The 18,489-nt window shown below is 38.5% G+C and overlaps 1 protein-coding gene across 4 annotated transcripts in view; it reads right to left on the minus strand.

Annotated features, from left to right (window-relative positions):
• Nucleotide 1: 1 nt before the first annotated feature.
• ZBTB37 (zinc finger and BTB domain containing 37) overlaps nt 2–18,489 on the minus strand; it is a 34,764-nt gene continuing 16,276 nt past the window's right edge. For 3 of the 4 annotated variants that reach the window (XM_007989441.3, XM_007989439.3, XM_007989440.3), the window contains one exon: nt 2–17,875. In XM_007989441.3, the coding sequence (XP_007987632.2) occupies nt 17,387–17,875 (489 nt within the window). In that variant the 3' untranslated portion in view covers nt 2–17,386. The remainder of the gene's footprint in view (nt 17,876–18,489) is intronic. The other variant, XM_037985928.2, reaches the window with a different exon arrangement.

Below are 18,489 nucleotides of genomic sequence, written 5' to 3' on the forward strand. Positions count from 1 at the left end.
CTGAGTATTAAACCATTTAATTCTCAAACCACTCACATGCATAATGTTCTTTTACACAGTGTTAAAATAAAGAGGAAAATGCATTTTTATACAAACAGAATTTCAAGTATACATTAATAGACTTTTCAGATTACTAACCAAGTTGCTAAGATTTCATTCACATTGTTCTTAAAGCTGTTCAACGAGAAAGCTTTTGCTAAACTGTTTTAAATATGTTTATATAAACCCATATTTTCACTCTTTCTTTGAATCTCCCTCCCCCAACCCGAGTCTCTGCCCACCCTCCTGCCCTCCCCCCTTCCCCGACACGACAGGGGTCCTGGGGCTCTAGGAGACATGCAACCCCATCAAGAACTATTGGCTCGTCATCAGGGGAAGGACAGAATCTTACAGGAGGAGAGACTGAGAACATCTGTCAAATGAAGGGAGAACAAATCTGATACTTAGAAATGACACAAATCAGGACCATATTTTAGATCTTTGTGTTTTCACTTGATTTTTAATTTAAAAAATCTCAGCCTCCCACAAAACACCACCAAAGTTTCTGACAAATTGGTAGCTGTGAAAATAATCTTAGATAGTTTTTCCTCAGTGAAACTTCCAAAATCAGGACAGGTACTTAGAAATCTTTTTTGATTTGGTGGTTCTTTTCCCCTTTGGCATGGAGTGGGGGCCACTTAAAAGTGGATGCTATTACTTGTGTGTTTACATTAAGAAATTTGGTTAATTTCACAGGGTCTGGCAAGAGTTCTCCCTCCTTAACTCTCCTCCTGAAGTAATCTGGCTTCAGGGCCAGGAACAGCCACTCTCCTTAGGAATTAAAGTGCATTTTTTTTCAGTAAAGGAAAAGAGGGGGAGGTGGTGGTTTACACTTAAGTGATAATGATTAAAGTAGGGTTGGGTGAGAGAAAATCCTACTCCTATATATAGGTATTTATAATTAAGGTCATAATAAAAACTGATACTCTTAGGAAATAAGATGCACAAAGCCAGTCTAGCACCCTCAGTGGTGCAAGAGCACTATCCTGGTTCACTGACTTTTCCGAGGCATCTTTACTACTAATGGAGTAACTGCTTCAGATGAAAGACACAAATTTCAAACATTAGTTTTTTCAAAGGGAAAAAACAGACTGGTAGGTTCTTATAGCTAAAAATACTCTATTCCATTCCCTTTCAGGGATAACATTTTAGAAACTGATTGTCTGTTTTAATATGAATCCTCCTTGATTAGCAAGTTGTAAAAAATGTTAGATAAATTTGTTGCTTACAAATATTATGGTAGCCTTTAAAAACTTAGGAAGAGGTGGGCGTAGTTGATCCTTGCTATCAATCAATATCAACTGAGAGGAAGTGAAATTTTCCTGTCATCTCTTTATTTGATCGCTACCATCAGAATCTTATTTTCTGACTAGTTTAAATGCTTTACAATTTCTTCTTGGGTTAAAAACCCAAGAGTTTCCCATAAAGAAGTAAATGCTACATTAACAGCTATACAAAGACGTGATGGGCTCAAGATGAAAAGGGGGATTTTGTCCTGGATTCTGGCCTCTGAGTCCAGTGTGATTTGCTTTTCACAGTGACCAGTGGGAAGGCACAGTGCCAGGGACAGGTAGATGGGGACAGCTGTCACCCATCATGTAAGCACCATAGAGAACAGCTGGATAGATTTCTTTCAGACTATGTCCATCTGAAGGAAATCAAATTTCTGCTACATTGACTTTTCTATCTTTGAACCCTCAGCCTTTTCTTCTCCTTTCAGAGGCAGAGCAGAGCGGGTCCCCTTCAGAAATCATGAGGAGCCTGGAAACCTAATGTTCTTCCAATGTACTCATTTAGAAAGAAATGCCAAAAACAGAGTTCTAGGCCAAGCACAATGGCTCACACCTGTAACTCTGGGAGTCCTAGGTGGGAGGATCACTTGAGCCCAGGAGTTTGAGACCAGCCTGGGCAACATAGTGAGACTCTGTCTCTAAAAGAAAATAGAAAATTTAGCTGGGTGTGGTGGCACGTGCCTGTATTCCAGCTACTTGGGAGGCTGAGGCAGGAGGATAGAGTCTGGTAGGTGGAGGCTGCAGTGAGTTATAAGTGTGCCACTGCACTCCACCCTGGGTGACAGATCAAGACCCTGTCTCAAAAAAAAAAAAAAAAGGTTCTAACTTTAAGGTTTCTTAAAGGGAAGGAAGCCATTAGTTCCTGATGTTCTGCTATCAGATCACAAAATAATCCAATGTGCTAAAACTGTGAACACAGATCATAGCAGATGAAAAATTAATGGACTGAGATAGAACACATTTCTTTTGCCTATAGTTTGGGAATGCTTTTCTTTTGTTGAGAGTAGGGGGATGGAGCAGGGTGGTTAAACAGTACTCAAACTAACGTTTGTTTTGCCGTTTTAGAAAGGATTTCCTAGAGGTTTAAGAGGAATCAGCAAGCCAACCCATCAGGCCGAACTTGACCAAACTTCACAGTGCTGAGAGGGAATTCCTGCGAGGGAATTTGTTTCATTCCTTGCTTAAAATATAGTACAAGTTTACGTATTTATCTTTTATCATTACTTCCCCATTCTCCTCTACTCTCTCCCCCATAAAATCTTAAAATCCAGTGCAGTATAATTTGCATAAAGTTCAACAATGTTTCACAGTACTCCACAAGGTTCTTCAGTATGAAAACCCTAAGGGGGATACTCTCTTTGGAGTCTCAAAGGCTACTGCTTTTCTATTCCACCAGTAACACGGAGCCTTCAGCAAATTTTCTAAGGCATAAGAGGCATTTTCTCTGACACTGCAGCATTTACATGCTAAGCAAACACCCAGGCCTTAGTGCTACTTTAATGAAATTTCAGACTGATGCTAATTCAGTCCTCTGCACTAACCAACTTTCTCCTTGACCTACTTTTTCTCTTTGCACATATTACCTACTGAAGTTCAAATTACCAATTACTTGTAGGCAATATGTAAGTGAAACTCTCCGTGGTATCCAGAATACTCTCAGAAGAGAGACTACTACATTTGAACTTGCTCTTAAATACAAATTTTCTTCATGAGTTAGAAGTCTCTTGGTAGCTAGTTAGTTTGAACAGTGGTTCTCACTTTTTTAGGGTAATAAAACAATTCTCCCCTCTCTATTACCATGTGTGAGGTTGCCATGGGCAAGTAACAAACCCATTGAAACACCTTTACTACCCTGGATGAGAAGAATGAATCTGGAACCTCATTTGGGAAGTACTTGGTTAGGTCTTTGACATTCCAGAACAAAGATCCTAAAATGATTCATTTCATATTTCATATATTATTCAGAAATACTTAAGCCTTAGCTAGTTCATTTCATTCACAAAAAAACAAGCCAAGAAAAGTGAAGTGAACTGACACTGAAATCCCACTTAGAAGACAGGCTAAGAGACAAATAATCAAACATATTACCATCACCCCAAGCAGGATCCTTCCTTTTCTCCGTTAACGATGCTACCTGTTTATTTTACAAATAGAAATTGCTGTAAGCAGTTTGGGATCTTTTAATAAATTCAAGTTCTCCATTTCAGCTAGTTGAGAAATCTCCACTGAAATTACATATGCAAAGGAACAAGAATTCTAGAGAAGGATCTTTGAAAATTTGTTTTGCTTACTTATGTGTACTTTGTATTTGGTATAGAGAGGAAACTGGACAGATGACAGTATCTCCCTCCAGAATTACTCTGAGGACAAATGGATGATCCATTTTACTACCTAAGCCTTGGCCAGCTGTACACTTTGAATTGAGAGCCTTGCATGGAATATCAATAAAGATATTTTCAGGTCAAAGAGAACTGCATTGATGTTATCCTGCTAAAGACCATTAGGGATTTCACAGGGAGCGATTCTCAACCTTGGCTGCATATTAGAATCATCTAAAGCCCAGGTTGCACAACAGACCAATAAAATGTAAATGTCTAGAGGGGGTCCTATACAATTCTAATGTGCAACGAATATGAAGAACTGGGTCAACTAGTCCTGTAATAGAAAGCATAAGGCCGTTGTTCATCCAAGCCAGACAGAGAAAAGGTAAGACTCCATGGCTTCCATCCAGATTTATGGGTTTAGCATGCTGCAATCAAACTACCTAGGCATTTTTTCACTTTCTTTCTAAATAAATAACTGGCAGCAACACCAATAGTAAAGTATTGATTTAGGAAAGAAGACTGCACCTTAAGTATGTGTTATAGCAAAAGATCAGGGGACAGGCCTAGGACAAAACTCTGGGCACAAACAAAAGATAAGCCAGAAGAAAAAATTTTCCTAAGCAGGAATTAATTCCTGGGTCTAGGATATTCGCATGGCTTTATAGGCAGAGAACTACGCTACAGTTAGGGAAAAAAAAAATAGTCATGGTAAAAAGATTCATGTAATTTTACCACTTTATCTCCCTACAAGATTCTTACTGCATTTGGGCAGAAATCACTGCATCGGTTGTCATTTGTGAGTAATGCTGGTCTTATTATCTGGAATTTCACATTCTCTGTATCTCCACTTGCCCTATCCAAAGTCACCAGGAAACTAAATACTTATCAGCTAGTACCTAAAATATGGGAGCCAACCTCTAAAAATCTGAAAATGGATCACTCTCTCATTTAAATTCTAACCAGAGAATCCCTGTTTAGACATTTAGACAATATAATCCGTGTATTAAGGTGAAAAGCATTTCCACAAGGTAGAAAGCATTCTAGGGTATCAAAGGACCAACAGTTCCTCCTTAGCTGTAAGAAATATTAGAAAGGTGGGCAAGTTGACTTGGCTCAGTGCACTAGTGCTGCAAACAGAAAGTAAATTGAGTGCTACAACTGGATTTAAAGATTAGGTGGTCTGCCTAGTGGCATATTACTACTGAAACAATTTCTGACACCTACAACATTCAGGTGAGGCCATCTTGACTATTATAACAATATCGACATTAAAAACAAGAATATCTCTCTTTGGAGAGACTAAAAGCAAAAGAGGTCATCTGAAAATCCATCATGGGCCAGGTGTGGTGACTGGCGCCTGTAATCCCAGCACTTTGGGTGGCTGAGGTGGTAGGATTCCTTGAGCCCAGACTTTCTTTTTTTTTGAGACGGAGTCTTGCTCTTGCTGCTCAGGCTGGAGTGCAATGGTGCAATCTTGGCTCACTACAACTTCCACCTTCCGAGTTCAAGCGATTCTCCTGCCTCAGTTTCCCTAGTAGCTGGGATTACAGGTGCCGCCACCATACCCAGCTAATTTTTTGTATTTTTAGTAGAGACAGGGTTTCACAATGTTGGCCAGGTTGGTCTCAAACTCCTGACATCAGGTGATTCGTCTGCCTCGGCCTCCCAAAGTGCTGGGATTACAGGTGTGAGCCATGGCACCCAGCCAAGCCCAGACGTTTAAGACAAGACTGGGCAACATAGGGAGGCTCTATCTCTACAAAAAAAAAAAAAAAGAAGTTGGAGATTCAAACAAATGTTACATATCATTAAAAGGAATTAGGTGTTTTAGTCTTTAAAAACAGACTTGACCTCCACTGGCTACTCCTGCCAAACAGAAGCCAGTGGACAAAAGCACTAAACTAGAAGTTTGTGGGAGAGAGAAAAAAAAAAAGCACTAAACCCAAGTGTTCTGACATTGTTTGATTTGGGCAACAAAATCAAATATTAATATCTGAACATGATAAGAATTTCAGATACTGCAGCCTCTATATTTTGGGTCTGGCTTTCCTTTGCTTGCTACAGAAAGCTATACTCTTTCTTCAGTCAAGTGCTCAGAGGTAGAGGAGCTGAAGTGAGTATAGAGAAGAAGGGGGTAGACAGTGGCTGAGGAATCCAGCTTCCTGCCCAAGGGACTACACAGCAATCTTGAATATGCTGTCTCTAGTGGGAGGTAGGATATTCTACACTGACTTTTATGCCTTCATAAAATACCTTTTTCTCACATACACACATAAACTTACAGACACATAGCTGGCAACTCACAGCAATATTGCGATTCACAGCAACAGTATACCTATCCCATCAGCTACTTTTAACCTAAGTTTTATATTAATCCCCAACCCTACTCAGGTAGATGGCAAGCCAAATTTATTTTTTTGAGGTCCCTCCTTTTGCCAGGTTTTAAAACATACATTTCACTTTTACACCTACATCTTTTTTCTCTAAAGAAAAGCTGCACTAAGTGGGTGCATTGTATTATAACATCTTTATAAATAGAAAGTGCAAGAAATAATTTTCTTAGCCAAAATACAAAGTAACAAAAAGCTCTCATAGCCTATTATGCCAAAAATTTGATTTTTAGAATTAATGATACAGCTAATAAAATGCTTCTGTGCTACCAAGGTCACAGTGGATGACTAAATATATTTATAAACATATATTCATGAAAAAATAGCCAAACTTCCCATAAGTTATTTGCATGAACTATCTTTAGTATACCCACTCTGGGTTCAATGCACATGCATATACAATTGAATTATATTAGTGTTATTTTTTTGGTGCCAGTTTTCCAAAAAGAAAACAGACTTAAAAAAAAAGATTCAAGTTATATGATTTAAAATTACTTTTGTAAAAATATTAGAAATGCCATATACATTCTAAATACTTCTGCTATCTAACTGATAGCCATTCTAGAGGTGGACTTCAGTCACACTTTTAGTGACCCCTTTTTTAGCATCTTGGCTTCCAGAGGAAACACATTTTAAGCTTTGTTCCCTGCACTGCAATTCTGTTTTTTCAGTGGTTCTCAAAGAACCACTAGAGCTAGGATTCTATTACTTTATAGGAAACTCAGTGGATCATCTTCAAATAAGTCATAAACATCTGCTTCAAGATGTGACTAAAAGCAGAAATCTAAACCTTAAGGAATTTCTACTCACTCAGGTTGTTGTATTAGCTTGAAATGGTTTAGATTTGTGATGCTGAAAATAAAGAATAAATATTTGGTCAATCTACAAGGTTCCCTTTTTTCTAGCTTTGTTCTCTCTTGCAATTTAAGACCACATTTAAGAATTACTTAAATGAATAGTAAGAATTATTTTTCATGCAAACACCAAATGATTTCAAACTTAGATTCACAGAGAATCTACAGGAGGGCCCAAAGGGCTATAATAAAGAATGAGAGACATTTCCATAGATCATCATAAGATTTTTCATTCTCTGGGACAATATTTTCAAAGGCTTTCTCTGTCATAAAAGGCAGACTACACCAGAGTGGATTATACCAGAGTGGAAATGTGAATCCAAAAGAAAGTTTTAAGGCCTTTAAATTTTTATTCATTAAAATTTGCCCCTTAACATGTTAAGAATGAACTAGAAAAATAAATTAATTTGCCCTAATCTTTATATGATAAAATCTAATTAATATTTATGCCTAAAAGCCTCAAACATTCCATCTCTGGTTATTCAACTACAAATGCCAAGGTCTTCTTTTTCCCTTCCCAGGATTTTGTAGGTACCCTAAATTAAGTCTTCAGCATTGAGTACCCCTTTATTTCCTGTATTTGCAATTGCTGAGGCCTGACCTAGGAAGAGATATCTCTTTACTGTGATAACTGCAGATGATAAGTAGGAAGCCCATATAGCCAATGCTCCCAGAATTCACTGTACATGGACTGGATAATCTCAAACCTTTCTTAAGAAGTGTATTGATTTGGGGTTCATCAATATGGACAGTGAAATTCATTCTCTGTCCATATTTCTTCTCAGAGCAGAACAGTTTAGTAAGTCAGCACGAGTTTAAATCAGGCATCCTAAATCTGACACATCTAACCAAATATCAAAAGACTTCAATGATCTGTTAAACGAGAGAGGCTGGTAACAACTGCCAATTTTAAAAGATTAACAACATATAAAATTGGGCAATGCATTTTCCTGTGTGAAAGGTAACAAGAATGAAAGGAACTGATTCATCTTCTAGCACAAAATCATACTGGAGGAAGTATGGCAGAGGTAGAGATGGGATTAAGATAAGTAGGTAAAACTTTTCACTATCTCAAGAATATGATGATCCATGTAGCCACCAAATAGAAACTCCTGTTGAAAGAGATTCAGTAGCCATGTAATGTTCCCATACCGCAAGAGTATTTACCTATTTGTACACTTAAAATACAACTGACATCTCTAATAAATCAAATTATTTAATAGTAAGCTTTTGGGGCCAGGCACGTTGGCTCATGCCTGTAATCCCAGCACTTTGGGAGGTTGAGGAAGGTGGATCTCTTGAGTCCAGGAGTTCAAGACCAGCCCAGGCAACATGGTGAGATCCTGTCTCTAAAAGTGTACAAAAATTAGCCAGGTATAGTGGCACACGTCTGGAGTCCCAGCTACTTGGGAGGCTGAGGTGGGAGGATTACTTGAGTCCAGGAGGTTGAGGCTGCAGTGAGCTGTGATTGCACCACTGCACTCCAGCCTGGGTGACAGAGTGAAACTCTGTCCTTAAAAAAAAAAAAAAAGATTAGCTTTTTACTCCCTCTAGAGTATTTCTGGCTCCGCATGTAGTTACAGTGGCTTCAGAGCAAAAACAGGCAAATGTTCACAACTTGGAACACAGTACAAAATGAAAATTTTGCTGTTAAGATAAATGAAACTTGAGAGGGCAGGGAATGAAATATGCTCCAGGTATTTGTCTCATTCTCCTTCTAGCTCCTTTAGTGACCCATGGTAGACATAATAAATGGTTTCTACAGCACAAACAACTGACGACTAAACACCAGTCAAGACAAAAAATAAAATAAAATAAATAAAAAATAAAATAAAATAAAAAAAATTAACACATTAAAAATAGCCCCAAGTCCTGGACATGCCTTCCATAAAGTTGCAGGGTATTTCTTCTCTCCTTATATTTGGGCTGACCATTGAGTTATTTTCTCCCCCCTCATTCTTGCTGTCATCTTACCATTAAATTCTTTGACCAAGAGTACAGTGGTGACTATATGATAGTTCTAGGCCTGGCCGTTAAGTTGACTAGCATCTTCTGCCCAGCCTTTCAGAGGCCTTAGTTATCCTTGTAATAAGTCTGACTACCTTGATGAAGAGAATACATGGAGAGTCCTTGGACTTCATGGAGAGAAACAGGAGCCCTGCTGAGCCCATCCTTTTAGTCCCCCCACCAAAGTGTCAGGTATGTAAGTAAGATCATCTTGGACACTCCTTCCAGACTTGTCTAACCACCTGCTGAATACCATTAGGTGACCTGAGTCATTGCCACAGGGAGCAGAATTGCCCAGACAAGCCCTTCCTGAATTTTCTGATTCACAAAATCATGAGATACAGGAAATAGTTGATTTTAAGTAATTAAAATTACTTAATTTCAATTAAGTTTGTTACACAGCAATAGGTAACTAGAACTCTATCTTCAATTTTTGCCTTGATAGTACCTCACTCACTATTAGATCTAACCACACGGGTGACTCCTCTGAATCAGTGGGCAACATCCACTGAAAATATTCACTATTCAACTCTGCTTAGAGATGAACTGCATCAGCTTTTGAAGAACCTTCTAATCACTTTCTCTTCAATTATACATTCACTAAAAGCAATACTGCTCCTGGCTACTGTATATTCCAGTCAACCTCAACTCTTGATAAGCAAATGGAGTCAATATATCATCATGCAGATAGTCTGGGCTTTGGAATCAGATTGGTAAATACTGGCTCTGTAATTTACCAGTTATGTAACCTGGGGTTCATCAGTTTCCTCATCTATAAAATGTGACATAATTACACCTACTAGAGGCAACTCTAGTGTTAGACTGCCTGAGTCATCTGTGTCTATTTCTTCCCCTCTAAAATGAGGATAATATGTTATCCACCCTCATGGGATTGTCATAAGGATTAGATGAGTTAATCAATGTGAAGCACATAGAACTGTGCCTGGCACATAGTAAGCATTCAAAAAAAAGTTAGTTATTTTTAACATTACTGTTATTACCTCATAGTATTATTATATTAACTGCAGTTATGACAATAAAGCACTTAATACAGCTAATTCTGTCCCCTTTTTGATCTTTTATCTCTACAGTAAAAAGTGGAGGCTTTTCAAAAGCAATACATCCCAGACGCCAACCAAGTGGGCTTAGGACTCTCAAGTATAGGAAGACACATTATATCTAAACTATGTCTAAAGCCAGTTCTATTATACAAATTCCAAGCATGTTGTCTGGTATCAAAAAGTACTTAATATTTACTTCATGAAACAGATTCTCCTATACATTCCCTATCACTGCAGACAGGTGATTTCATAGAAGAGGAAACATGTTCCCATGAAATACTTTAACTCCTGGCATTATGGATTAACTGAAATCCTAAGATTTGCAGTATATTAAATCATGGTGTAGGCCACATGAGATGCTGAACATAAATCTCTCTTAACTGAGGCTGGGTGCAGTGGTTCATGCCTGTTAAGTCCAGTACTTTGGGAGGCCAAGGTGGGAGGATCAACTGAGGCCAGGAGTTCAAGACCAGCCTGGCCAACATGGTGAAATCCCATTTCTACTAAAAATACAAAAATTAGCTGGGCATGGTGGCGCACACCTGTAATCCCCGCTACTCAGGAGGCTGAGGCACGAGAATTGCTTGAACCAAGGAGGTGGAGACTGCAGTGAGCCAAGATTGAGCCACTGCACTCCAGCCTGGATGACAGACCAAGGCTCTGTCTCAAACAAAACAAAACAACAACCCCTTTCTTAACTGGATGGTGTATTCTAGCATCCTCAACAGGACCTACTGAGTAGACATGAAAGAAGCAGGCAATAGACAGTCTTTTTCATTAACTGCTCTGCTTTTGTAACTTACTTTGTTGTTTGAAGCTTCTAGTATTTGAGCTAATGGGCTTCTTCTATGTTAAGATGCGAGCTACTGATACATTGATAATGGGAAAAATGTCAGGTAGGAAATTTATTTATATACGTACCCTCTATACAGATAATGTGGGTTTCAAGTAATATTTGCCTTCTCAAGTCACTGCTGTGTGTCACAATTGAGGAGAAAGATAGTCTGCTTACACAACTAAACTGAATAATCTGTACCACTATCTTTCAGGTTTTGATAATACTATCGTTATCAGTAATTACATACTTCGGAATGTAACATATTCAGATGTTTCAAAGTATTCATAATATCTAACTCTGGCTTATCCTGAACAAAAAAGCCTGCTTGCTTAGAAACTAAAAAGACTGGCCCTGGGAAAAGCACCATGTAAGAGGAAGAAGACTAAAGACAGGGAAAGAGACTAGAAAATAAGAAAAAAGATAAGACTGAAACTTATCAAGGATGTCATAATGCTTGGAAAACTTCATTGCTTTCAATAGATTCATATTTAAATTGACATCTATTATCAAGACCTCAAATAGAGTGGGATGCAGATGATTCATTAGGCTAACAAAATCCAATTCTTTCATAAATCCTACATTCCGGCTTAATCAGAATCCTAGGTTAATCAGAAAGGTAATACTCCAAAATCTCAAAAACCTACTGTTACTATAGGTATAACTGCTCTAAGCCAGGGCAGATCTAACCTAGGCAAATATTCCGAATTTTATAGATGAGGATTATCTATTACTCAGGGTGTATATCATATAAAACTTACTAATATCCAATTAGAAAGAGGCAACTTTAAAATACCTAGTGAAGAGAGTCCCTATTATAGAAAGCTAGTTACTCACCTGAACTTTGTCTATGTTGACAGAGCTCACAACAAAGAATCAAACTCCCTATACTGTTATCAGCACGGCCTAGACGACTTTGTCAAGACAGATCTAATTCAAAAGTCCCTATATCACTTCCAAATGGGAAGCAATTATTCTCTCCTCTTGCAAGGATTTGTTTTTCTGTCTTAGAGATGAGGTCTATGTTGCCAGGCTGGTCCTTCAACTCCTGGCCTCAAGTGGGACTCTCAACTTAGTCTCCCGAGTAGCTGGGATTATAGGTGCCTGCTGTCACACCCGGCTTCCTGCAACGGTTTCTGTTTATTAAACCCCTAACATTTCCCATTTTCCCCACATTGAGTATAAGTAGGCTATTTGAACACTAAGAGTGAACATTCACAAAGTAAACATGTAATGTTCCAATACATATTTGGAAGAATTAGACACAATAACAGAAATGGGAAGATACGTCTAAAAAGAATTTGAAATCCTCAGATGTTTCATTATGTTTCAAAACATCCAGGAAAAAAGGGAGAAAAACTTGGCTTTTTACTGCTCTACATGGAACAGAGTGAGTTTAAATAAGTTAAAATTAAGAGGGAAAAGGTAGGGGTTCTAATCTAGAAAAACAGTACTTTGGATATGAATCAAAATACTTCTTCATAATGAAATTAGTTTTTAATCCACTTGGGAAAAAATTTATTCTTGTCACCATTATGCAAACCAGTTCAAGTTAACTCAGAGGAATGGCAACACTTACTTATAACTAAACTTTAAAATACCTGCACCATTAAGGCAAGGACAAACCATAAGGCCAATTCTAAATGCTTTTAAAGCAATGGGAATCATGAAGGAGCACAAAAAGAGTTATGAGAAGAGGATGTAGAAAATGTTGGCAAACTCTTTCAAGAAACATGCGTATGTGCCAACATGAATTTAAAACTTCAACTAAACTATTGTAAAGGCAAAATGTGAGGAGTAACAACTTTAGGAGGTAATTCTTTCTTGGAGTTGGCAAATTTTTTCTAACAGATACCAGACAGTAAATATGTTCAAGCTTTGCAGCCACGTGATCTTTGTCACAAGTACTCAATTTTGCCAGTATAGTAGAAAGCAGCCATAAACAATACTTAAGTAAGTGCGGCCCTATTCCATTATAATTTTCTTTACACAAGCAAGTAGCCTCAGCATTTGGCCTGCAAACTATTGTTTGCTGAACCCTGATCTAATTCAGTAAGTCCTAGGAGTATATTTTGCTGAGGACATCTTCTCAAACCTAGGGATTTGCCTGACAATTGCTTGTTCCTTTTCTAAATCTGCTTAGCAACCAAAGTATTTCAATAAACTCTTTCACATACAGCCTAAATAAAGAGCTCAATTTCCAAAGACTAAGTTCAACTAAGACTCATTTGTTACTCCTTGAACTAATAAGTACACAGATAAGGGGAAGAACATTTTAGGAAGAGAAAAAAAATGCCTGTTGTACCTGAAAAAAGAAAAACTTCCAGGATTCCAACTTCTTCCTGATTAAACGCCTTTCCACTATGATGAACAAGACTTTTGTCTTTGTTCAATTTCCTTTCCATTATCCACTGCTTTCATTTACATTAATTAGATCGTCTAGTCAAACAAAATATAGTTTTCACCAGTTAAAAGAAACACAATTAATGTCAAGTAACAGCTAAAACTCTGGAAAAGTTACTTCTTGACCAAAGATTATTCAGCTATTAAGAATGACATTTACAGCCAGGTGTGGTCACGCGCCGTCCCAGCTCCTTGGGAGGCTGAGGAAAGAGGACCACTTGAGCCCAGTAGTTTGAGACCAGGCTGGGCAACATAGTGAGACCCTGTCTTTAAGAAAAAAAAAAGAAGTTCCCTATTTCACTCTGTCACCAGACCAATTCCAACCAATGCCAGATGTCAACTATGAAGCTAGGGGGGAAAAGTTTTTTTCTATCTTCAAACCATCTTTGGAAAACCGTTTCACTGACGTAGAGGGAACTGGAAACATTTAAAAAATGACAAAAAATAAAATTTTCCTTAACTGCTCTCTTCTTTCCCAATTTTTATCCTTTATGAACTAATTTACCTTTATGTATCTGAGGTTAGATTTAACCCTTTAGTATAATAAAAATGGCATGGGGTAGTTTGCAACTTGAATAAAATAAAATTCAACTTGGTTCAGAGGTAAATACGGTTCTGAGTAAAGAGAGAACAAGTCATTAGAAAGAGCCTTTCTGCCTAAGTACAGCGTTAACTGTTCATGCCAATGCTACATTTTATACTGGTATTAGAGTTCAGAGAGAATAAAGGAACATCTTAGAATGAAAATAGATTGATATACTTCCGTCTCTCTTCTTTGCTGAGAATACTGGATAGCTCCTTTGCTACTAAGTGCCACTCAATAAATGAAAACAGTCCCAGTGTTTGCAATTTCATGGCATTAAAGTACTTCATGATGATTTAGCTCTCATTGCTAATGCAGTTCCCTTCACAAGGTAACATGTGCAAGTTAAGATTTGGTAATGAATTTCCAGCATCAGCCAAAGTCCATTTAGTACATCCTTAAGAGGTATCCTCTGTGCACACACCAATAGGCGTTCATTAATGTAGATAGAACATCAGTGACCAACACATCAGTGTTGTTAGCTAAGAACTAGGACAATGTCACAGTGTACCTGGGTAAGAATCTTGGACAGTTTTTTAGAATAATGATATCTCTTCTAACTAAAAGGCTGAAATTGTTTTCAGAAGTTTTAATTTGTTTAAAAGCTAGCCTGCCTTAAATTTTCATGAATTTCATGGCTCTGGCTAGGCCAATTGAGAGAACCAGCAAACATGATTGTGCTAAAGTGGTCCTAGATGACCAGGAAGCACCCTATTCACAGTATCAATATAGGAAACAGCTATTTAAAGTGAAAGAAAAGAAAAGGGAGGGGAAACCCACCAAACATTCATAGCATTTCCACATGAATGGGAGATAGTCCCTACCTCATTTGTTTGTTGCTAACCCTGGATGGAGAACTGACAAATGCTGTAAAGTTTCTCTTTACAGAAATTACTGCACTTCACCTTTAAAATTTTGGTAATAGTTTAAAAAGCTCCATTTTCTCACACACAATCTAAACAACTAATAAAGCAACAAAGAATTTTCCAGGCCACGTTCACTGGCTTATGCCTGTAATCCTAGCACTTTGGGAGGTCAAGGTGGGAGGATTACTTGAGGCCATGAGTTCAAGACCAGCCTAGGCAAATTTTGTAGAGACATTGTCTCCACAAAAAAATTTAAAAATTAGCTAGACATGGTGGTGCATGCCTATAGTCCTAGCTACCTGGAGGCTGAGGCAGGTGAATCGCTTGAGCCCAGGAGTTCAGGATTACAGTGAGCTATGATTGCACCACTACACTCTGGTTTGGGTGACAAGAGCGAGACACCGTCTCTAAAAAATACAAAAAAGAAGAAAAAGAAACAAATAACTTTCTAGCACACTATTTTCAAAAGTAGGATGGACTTAACGTTTTTTGGTAGGCTTAAAAGCTCCATCCAAAGCAGCATAATCTGTACTTCTCACCTCACTGCCTATTTAGTAATGGCAAAATCTGTCCACTGAAAACCTTATTACCAGTTGTTTCCCTAAGGATTTTAGTGTAATTCAACTTTACCTTTTCTATGCCACAGACCATAGCCAGTCCCTAAAGACGGCTTTAGAAGACAGTTTTTTTTCCCTATCATGCTGTTGCCCAACTAAAAAGGAGGATGCACCAGTCTATGTCTTCTAAAGACAAAATAGTTTCAATGCTGCCTTTAAGGGTAGGCTCTTATTAAATGGTAGCAACATTATCTTCCCATAAAAGATGCATTTCTATGCTTTTTCAGAAGAGAAAATAACCTTTCTCTTGTGAGAGGGTGCAACTTTATGCACATGTACAATTCTCAGATTGCTTAGGATCTACCCTTTGCATTCTAATTTCTTATCTCAAAGAAATTTCATTCTTTTCTACCCACCTTTTCACATACCACAAAGCAATCTCAGGAAAGCACCACATGACTAATATTCTCACAAATGGTTCACCAGTACAGGTACAACCTGCCCCTCTCCCAAATCTCTTTTACAATCATCTCTGCCTCTGCACTGAAACAATTTCTTAAACCATTACATACTTCAATACTTAAAAGAACCCCAACAACTAGTGCTCCATCAAGAGAAGCTAGGGATTTTTCAACTTGCACTGTAAGTTATAAGCATCTATTTGCCCACAACCCTTAATATTCCTCCTTCTCTCACTGCATGAAAGACAGGGTATCTAAATCTCTACATGTTTGGTAAATTCTTTCTCTCAGTGCTGGATTAAGAATCTTAGAAATACCCAGGACTACTAAAAGGGTCCCTTGAAGTTTTAAAAATCTTAGGAATGACTTAAGTAACCAAACCTGATCAAAACTGATCCTTTGATCATTTATTGCAACATGATTCTGCATGATGTTTTCTGATAAGTGCCCTGTAGTATATTATTAAAAAGCAAAGCTCTTGGAGTCACCAGCTAGTTGCTGATGGTTGGTTTATGAATTACCAGGTTTGCAGACCCGAGACATAGGTTTAAGTGAGGTTCTTCTATATGCCTGAAAATATAAACTATTACATAGGTATAAGGAAATGAAATTGTGGTTGCAGTAAGAACCATAGTGTTGAATTTCTTCAACCACAATACTGCAGAAAAAACATGTTTAAAACTTCATATAAAAGTTATCAAATATGACCTGTGGATTTAAAAATACAATCCAGGCTCATTTCACTGGAAAGTGACATTTCTGATGTACAATATTGCTGAATGTGAAAACAGGAGCCAAAGAGACTGGATGAAACTTTGGTAGTCAGCCTAACACATTAATTCACCTGAACTAGAGCCATTACCCAAGGATGTGTAGCACTATGGTTTACAAATACCAGTCAGGAAGTTGCAGTACGGCTCTGTGCTGTTTGATATTTGCAAAACATAAAAACACTTCCCTCCCTGCTCTTCTCTTCCTCAACACAACATTCAAGCCCCCAAATGTAGCAATACCTATTGCATACACTTTGCTGCTCATTTCACTTCCAGTTGCCAAGTGCTTCAGGTGATGCTGTCCACTAGAATACTGCTTCAAGATGGCTGATTATATGAAATAATCAGGCAAAGTATTAGATGCCTACCCAGGGGAAAGATAAAGTCTAACCTTTCAAAATAAGAACCACCAGTATTCATTTGTTTTTTCTTGAAATGCAAAAATGCATGTTATGGCAGGGAAGGAAGAGGAGAAATTTCTCCTTTTCATCACCATCATGACTACCTCCTTCTGTCTTGTGGCTGGCTGCTTCGGATGGTCAAGGCTCCTGCTGCATTTTTTAGATCTGGGCAATTATAGCCACCAAGATGATATAGACCAAAGTACAGTGTTCAAACATGACTGGTAGATAAATGACCACGTATCATCATTTTGTTAAAAAACCTTTTTTCTTATAAAGTTAACAAACCAAGGCTGTTGATCCCTGAATTAGAAAGTTGATTTGCTTGATTATTTTCCAAAGTGTGAGGCGGGCAATAAGAAGGGAAGAGCCTTTAGTGCTTTTGTGTATGTTGCTGATCCTCCAGTTTGGCAACATCTTGGGAGCGTCTTCTGGCCTAGTGATGTGGCATTTTGTGAATCTAAATATCAGCCCATGGCTCTGATGCTGGCTGCTTATGGCTCAAAGGGGAAGAGGGTCAGCCCCCTCCCCCTGGATGTTTCAATCTGGCCCAGTGGTGGACACAGAGCCCTGGGCAGCTTCCCCAGGAGCAAGTGTCTCTTCCTGTGAAGGTGACTCTTCCTCAGCTTGTCCTCGAGATGTGACAGTTGTTTCCGGGGAGATGCTGTGAGGCCCCTCCAGGGGTATACAGCCAGGGTGGTTTTTGCGAAAGTGCTGATTCAAGATGGCCTGGAAGGGGAAACTTTTGCCACAAACATGACAGTGAAAGGGCTTGTTGCCTGTGTGCTTGCGGATATGATACTCCAGCTGATCTTTCCGGGTATACTTCTTGCCACACATGCGGCAGACGAATGGTGTGATCCCCATGTGTAGGCGCATGTGGCGGTCCAGGCTTCCCTTCTGGTTGAAAGATTTGGCGCAATAGATGCAGGTGAGACGAGGGTTGTACCGGAACCACCGCTCAGATACTTCCTGCTCTCGGAGATACTCCACATAGCCACTTACTCCCATCATTGCTGATTCTTCTACCTGTACCAGGTCAGGAAAATAACCAAGAAAGAACAAATATTATTAAGCATACATATTAAAAGCAATCAAATCTATTTTTACTTGTTACTAAGATATATGTATATTTTCAGTGGAGAACTAAACAGAAAATTATTACCAAAAAGTAAAGATATTACTATAATAATTTTTTAAAAATTGAGAATACTCTATTCCATTACTATAAAAGAACAACACAGTAAAGTTAATGTCTGGCTAACAAACTGGATGCTTATTAAACCCCTGCTGAATGTACTACTTTACAGTAATCTGAGGAGAAACTGAGCCCACTTACACCACACCCTGGATCCTAATCTTACAATTATATTCCAGACAATCAAGTACTTAGGCAGTGCTGGTCTAAAAGAACTATGTTTTTGTTTTGAGACAGGGTCTCTCACTCAGGCTGGAGTGCAGTGGTGTGATCACGGCTCACTATAGCCTAGACCTCCCCAGGCTGAGATGATCCTCCCATCTCAGTCTCCTGAGTAGCTGAGACCACAGGCACGCACCACCACTCCGAGATAATTTTTGTACTTTTTGCAGAGATGGGGCTTTGCCATGTTGCCCAGGTTGGTTCTGAATTCCTGGACTCAAGC

Source organism: Chlorocebus sabaeus, chromosome 25 (assembly GCF_047675955.1).
Source record: "Chlorocebus sabaeus isolate Y175 chromosome 25, mChlSab1.0.hap1, whole genome shotgun sequence".
Classification (NCBI taxonomy): Eukaryota; Metazoa; Chordata; class Mammalia; order Primates; family Cercopithecidae; genus Chlorocebus; species Chlorocebus sabaeus.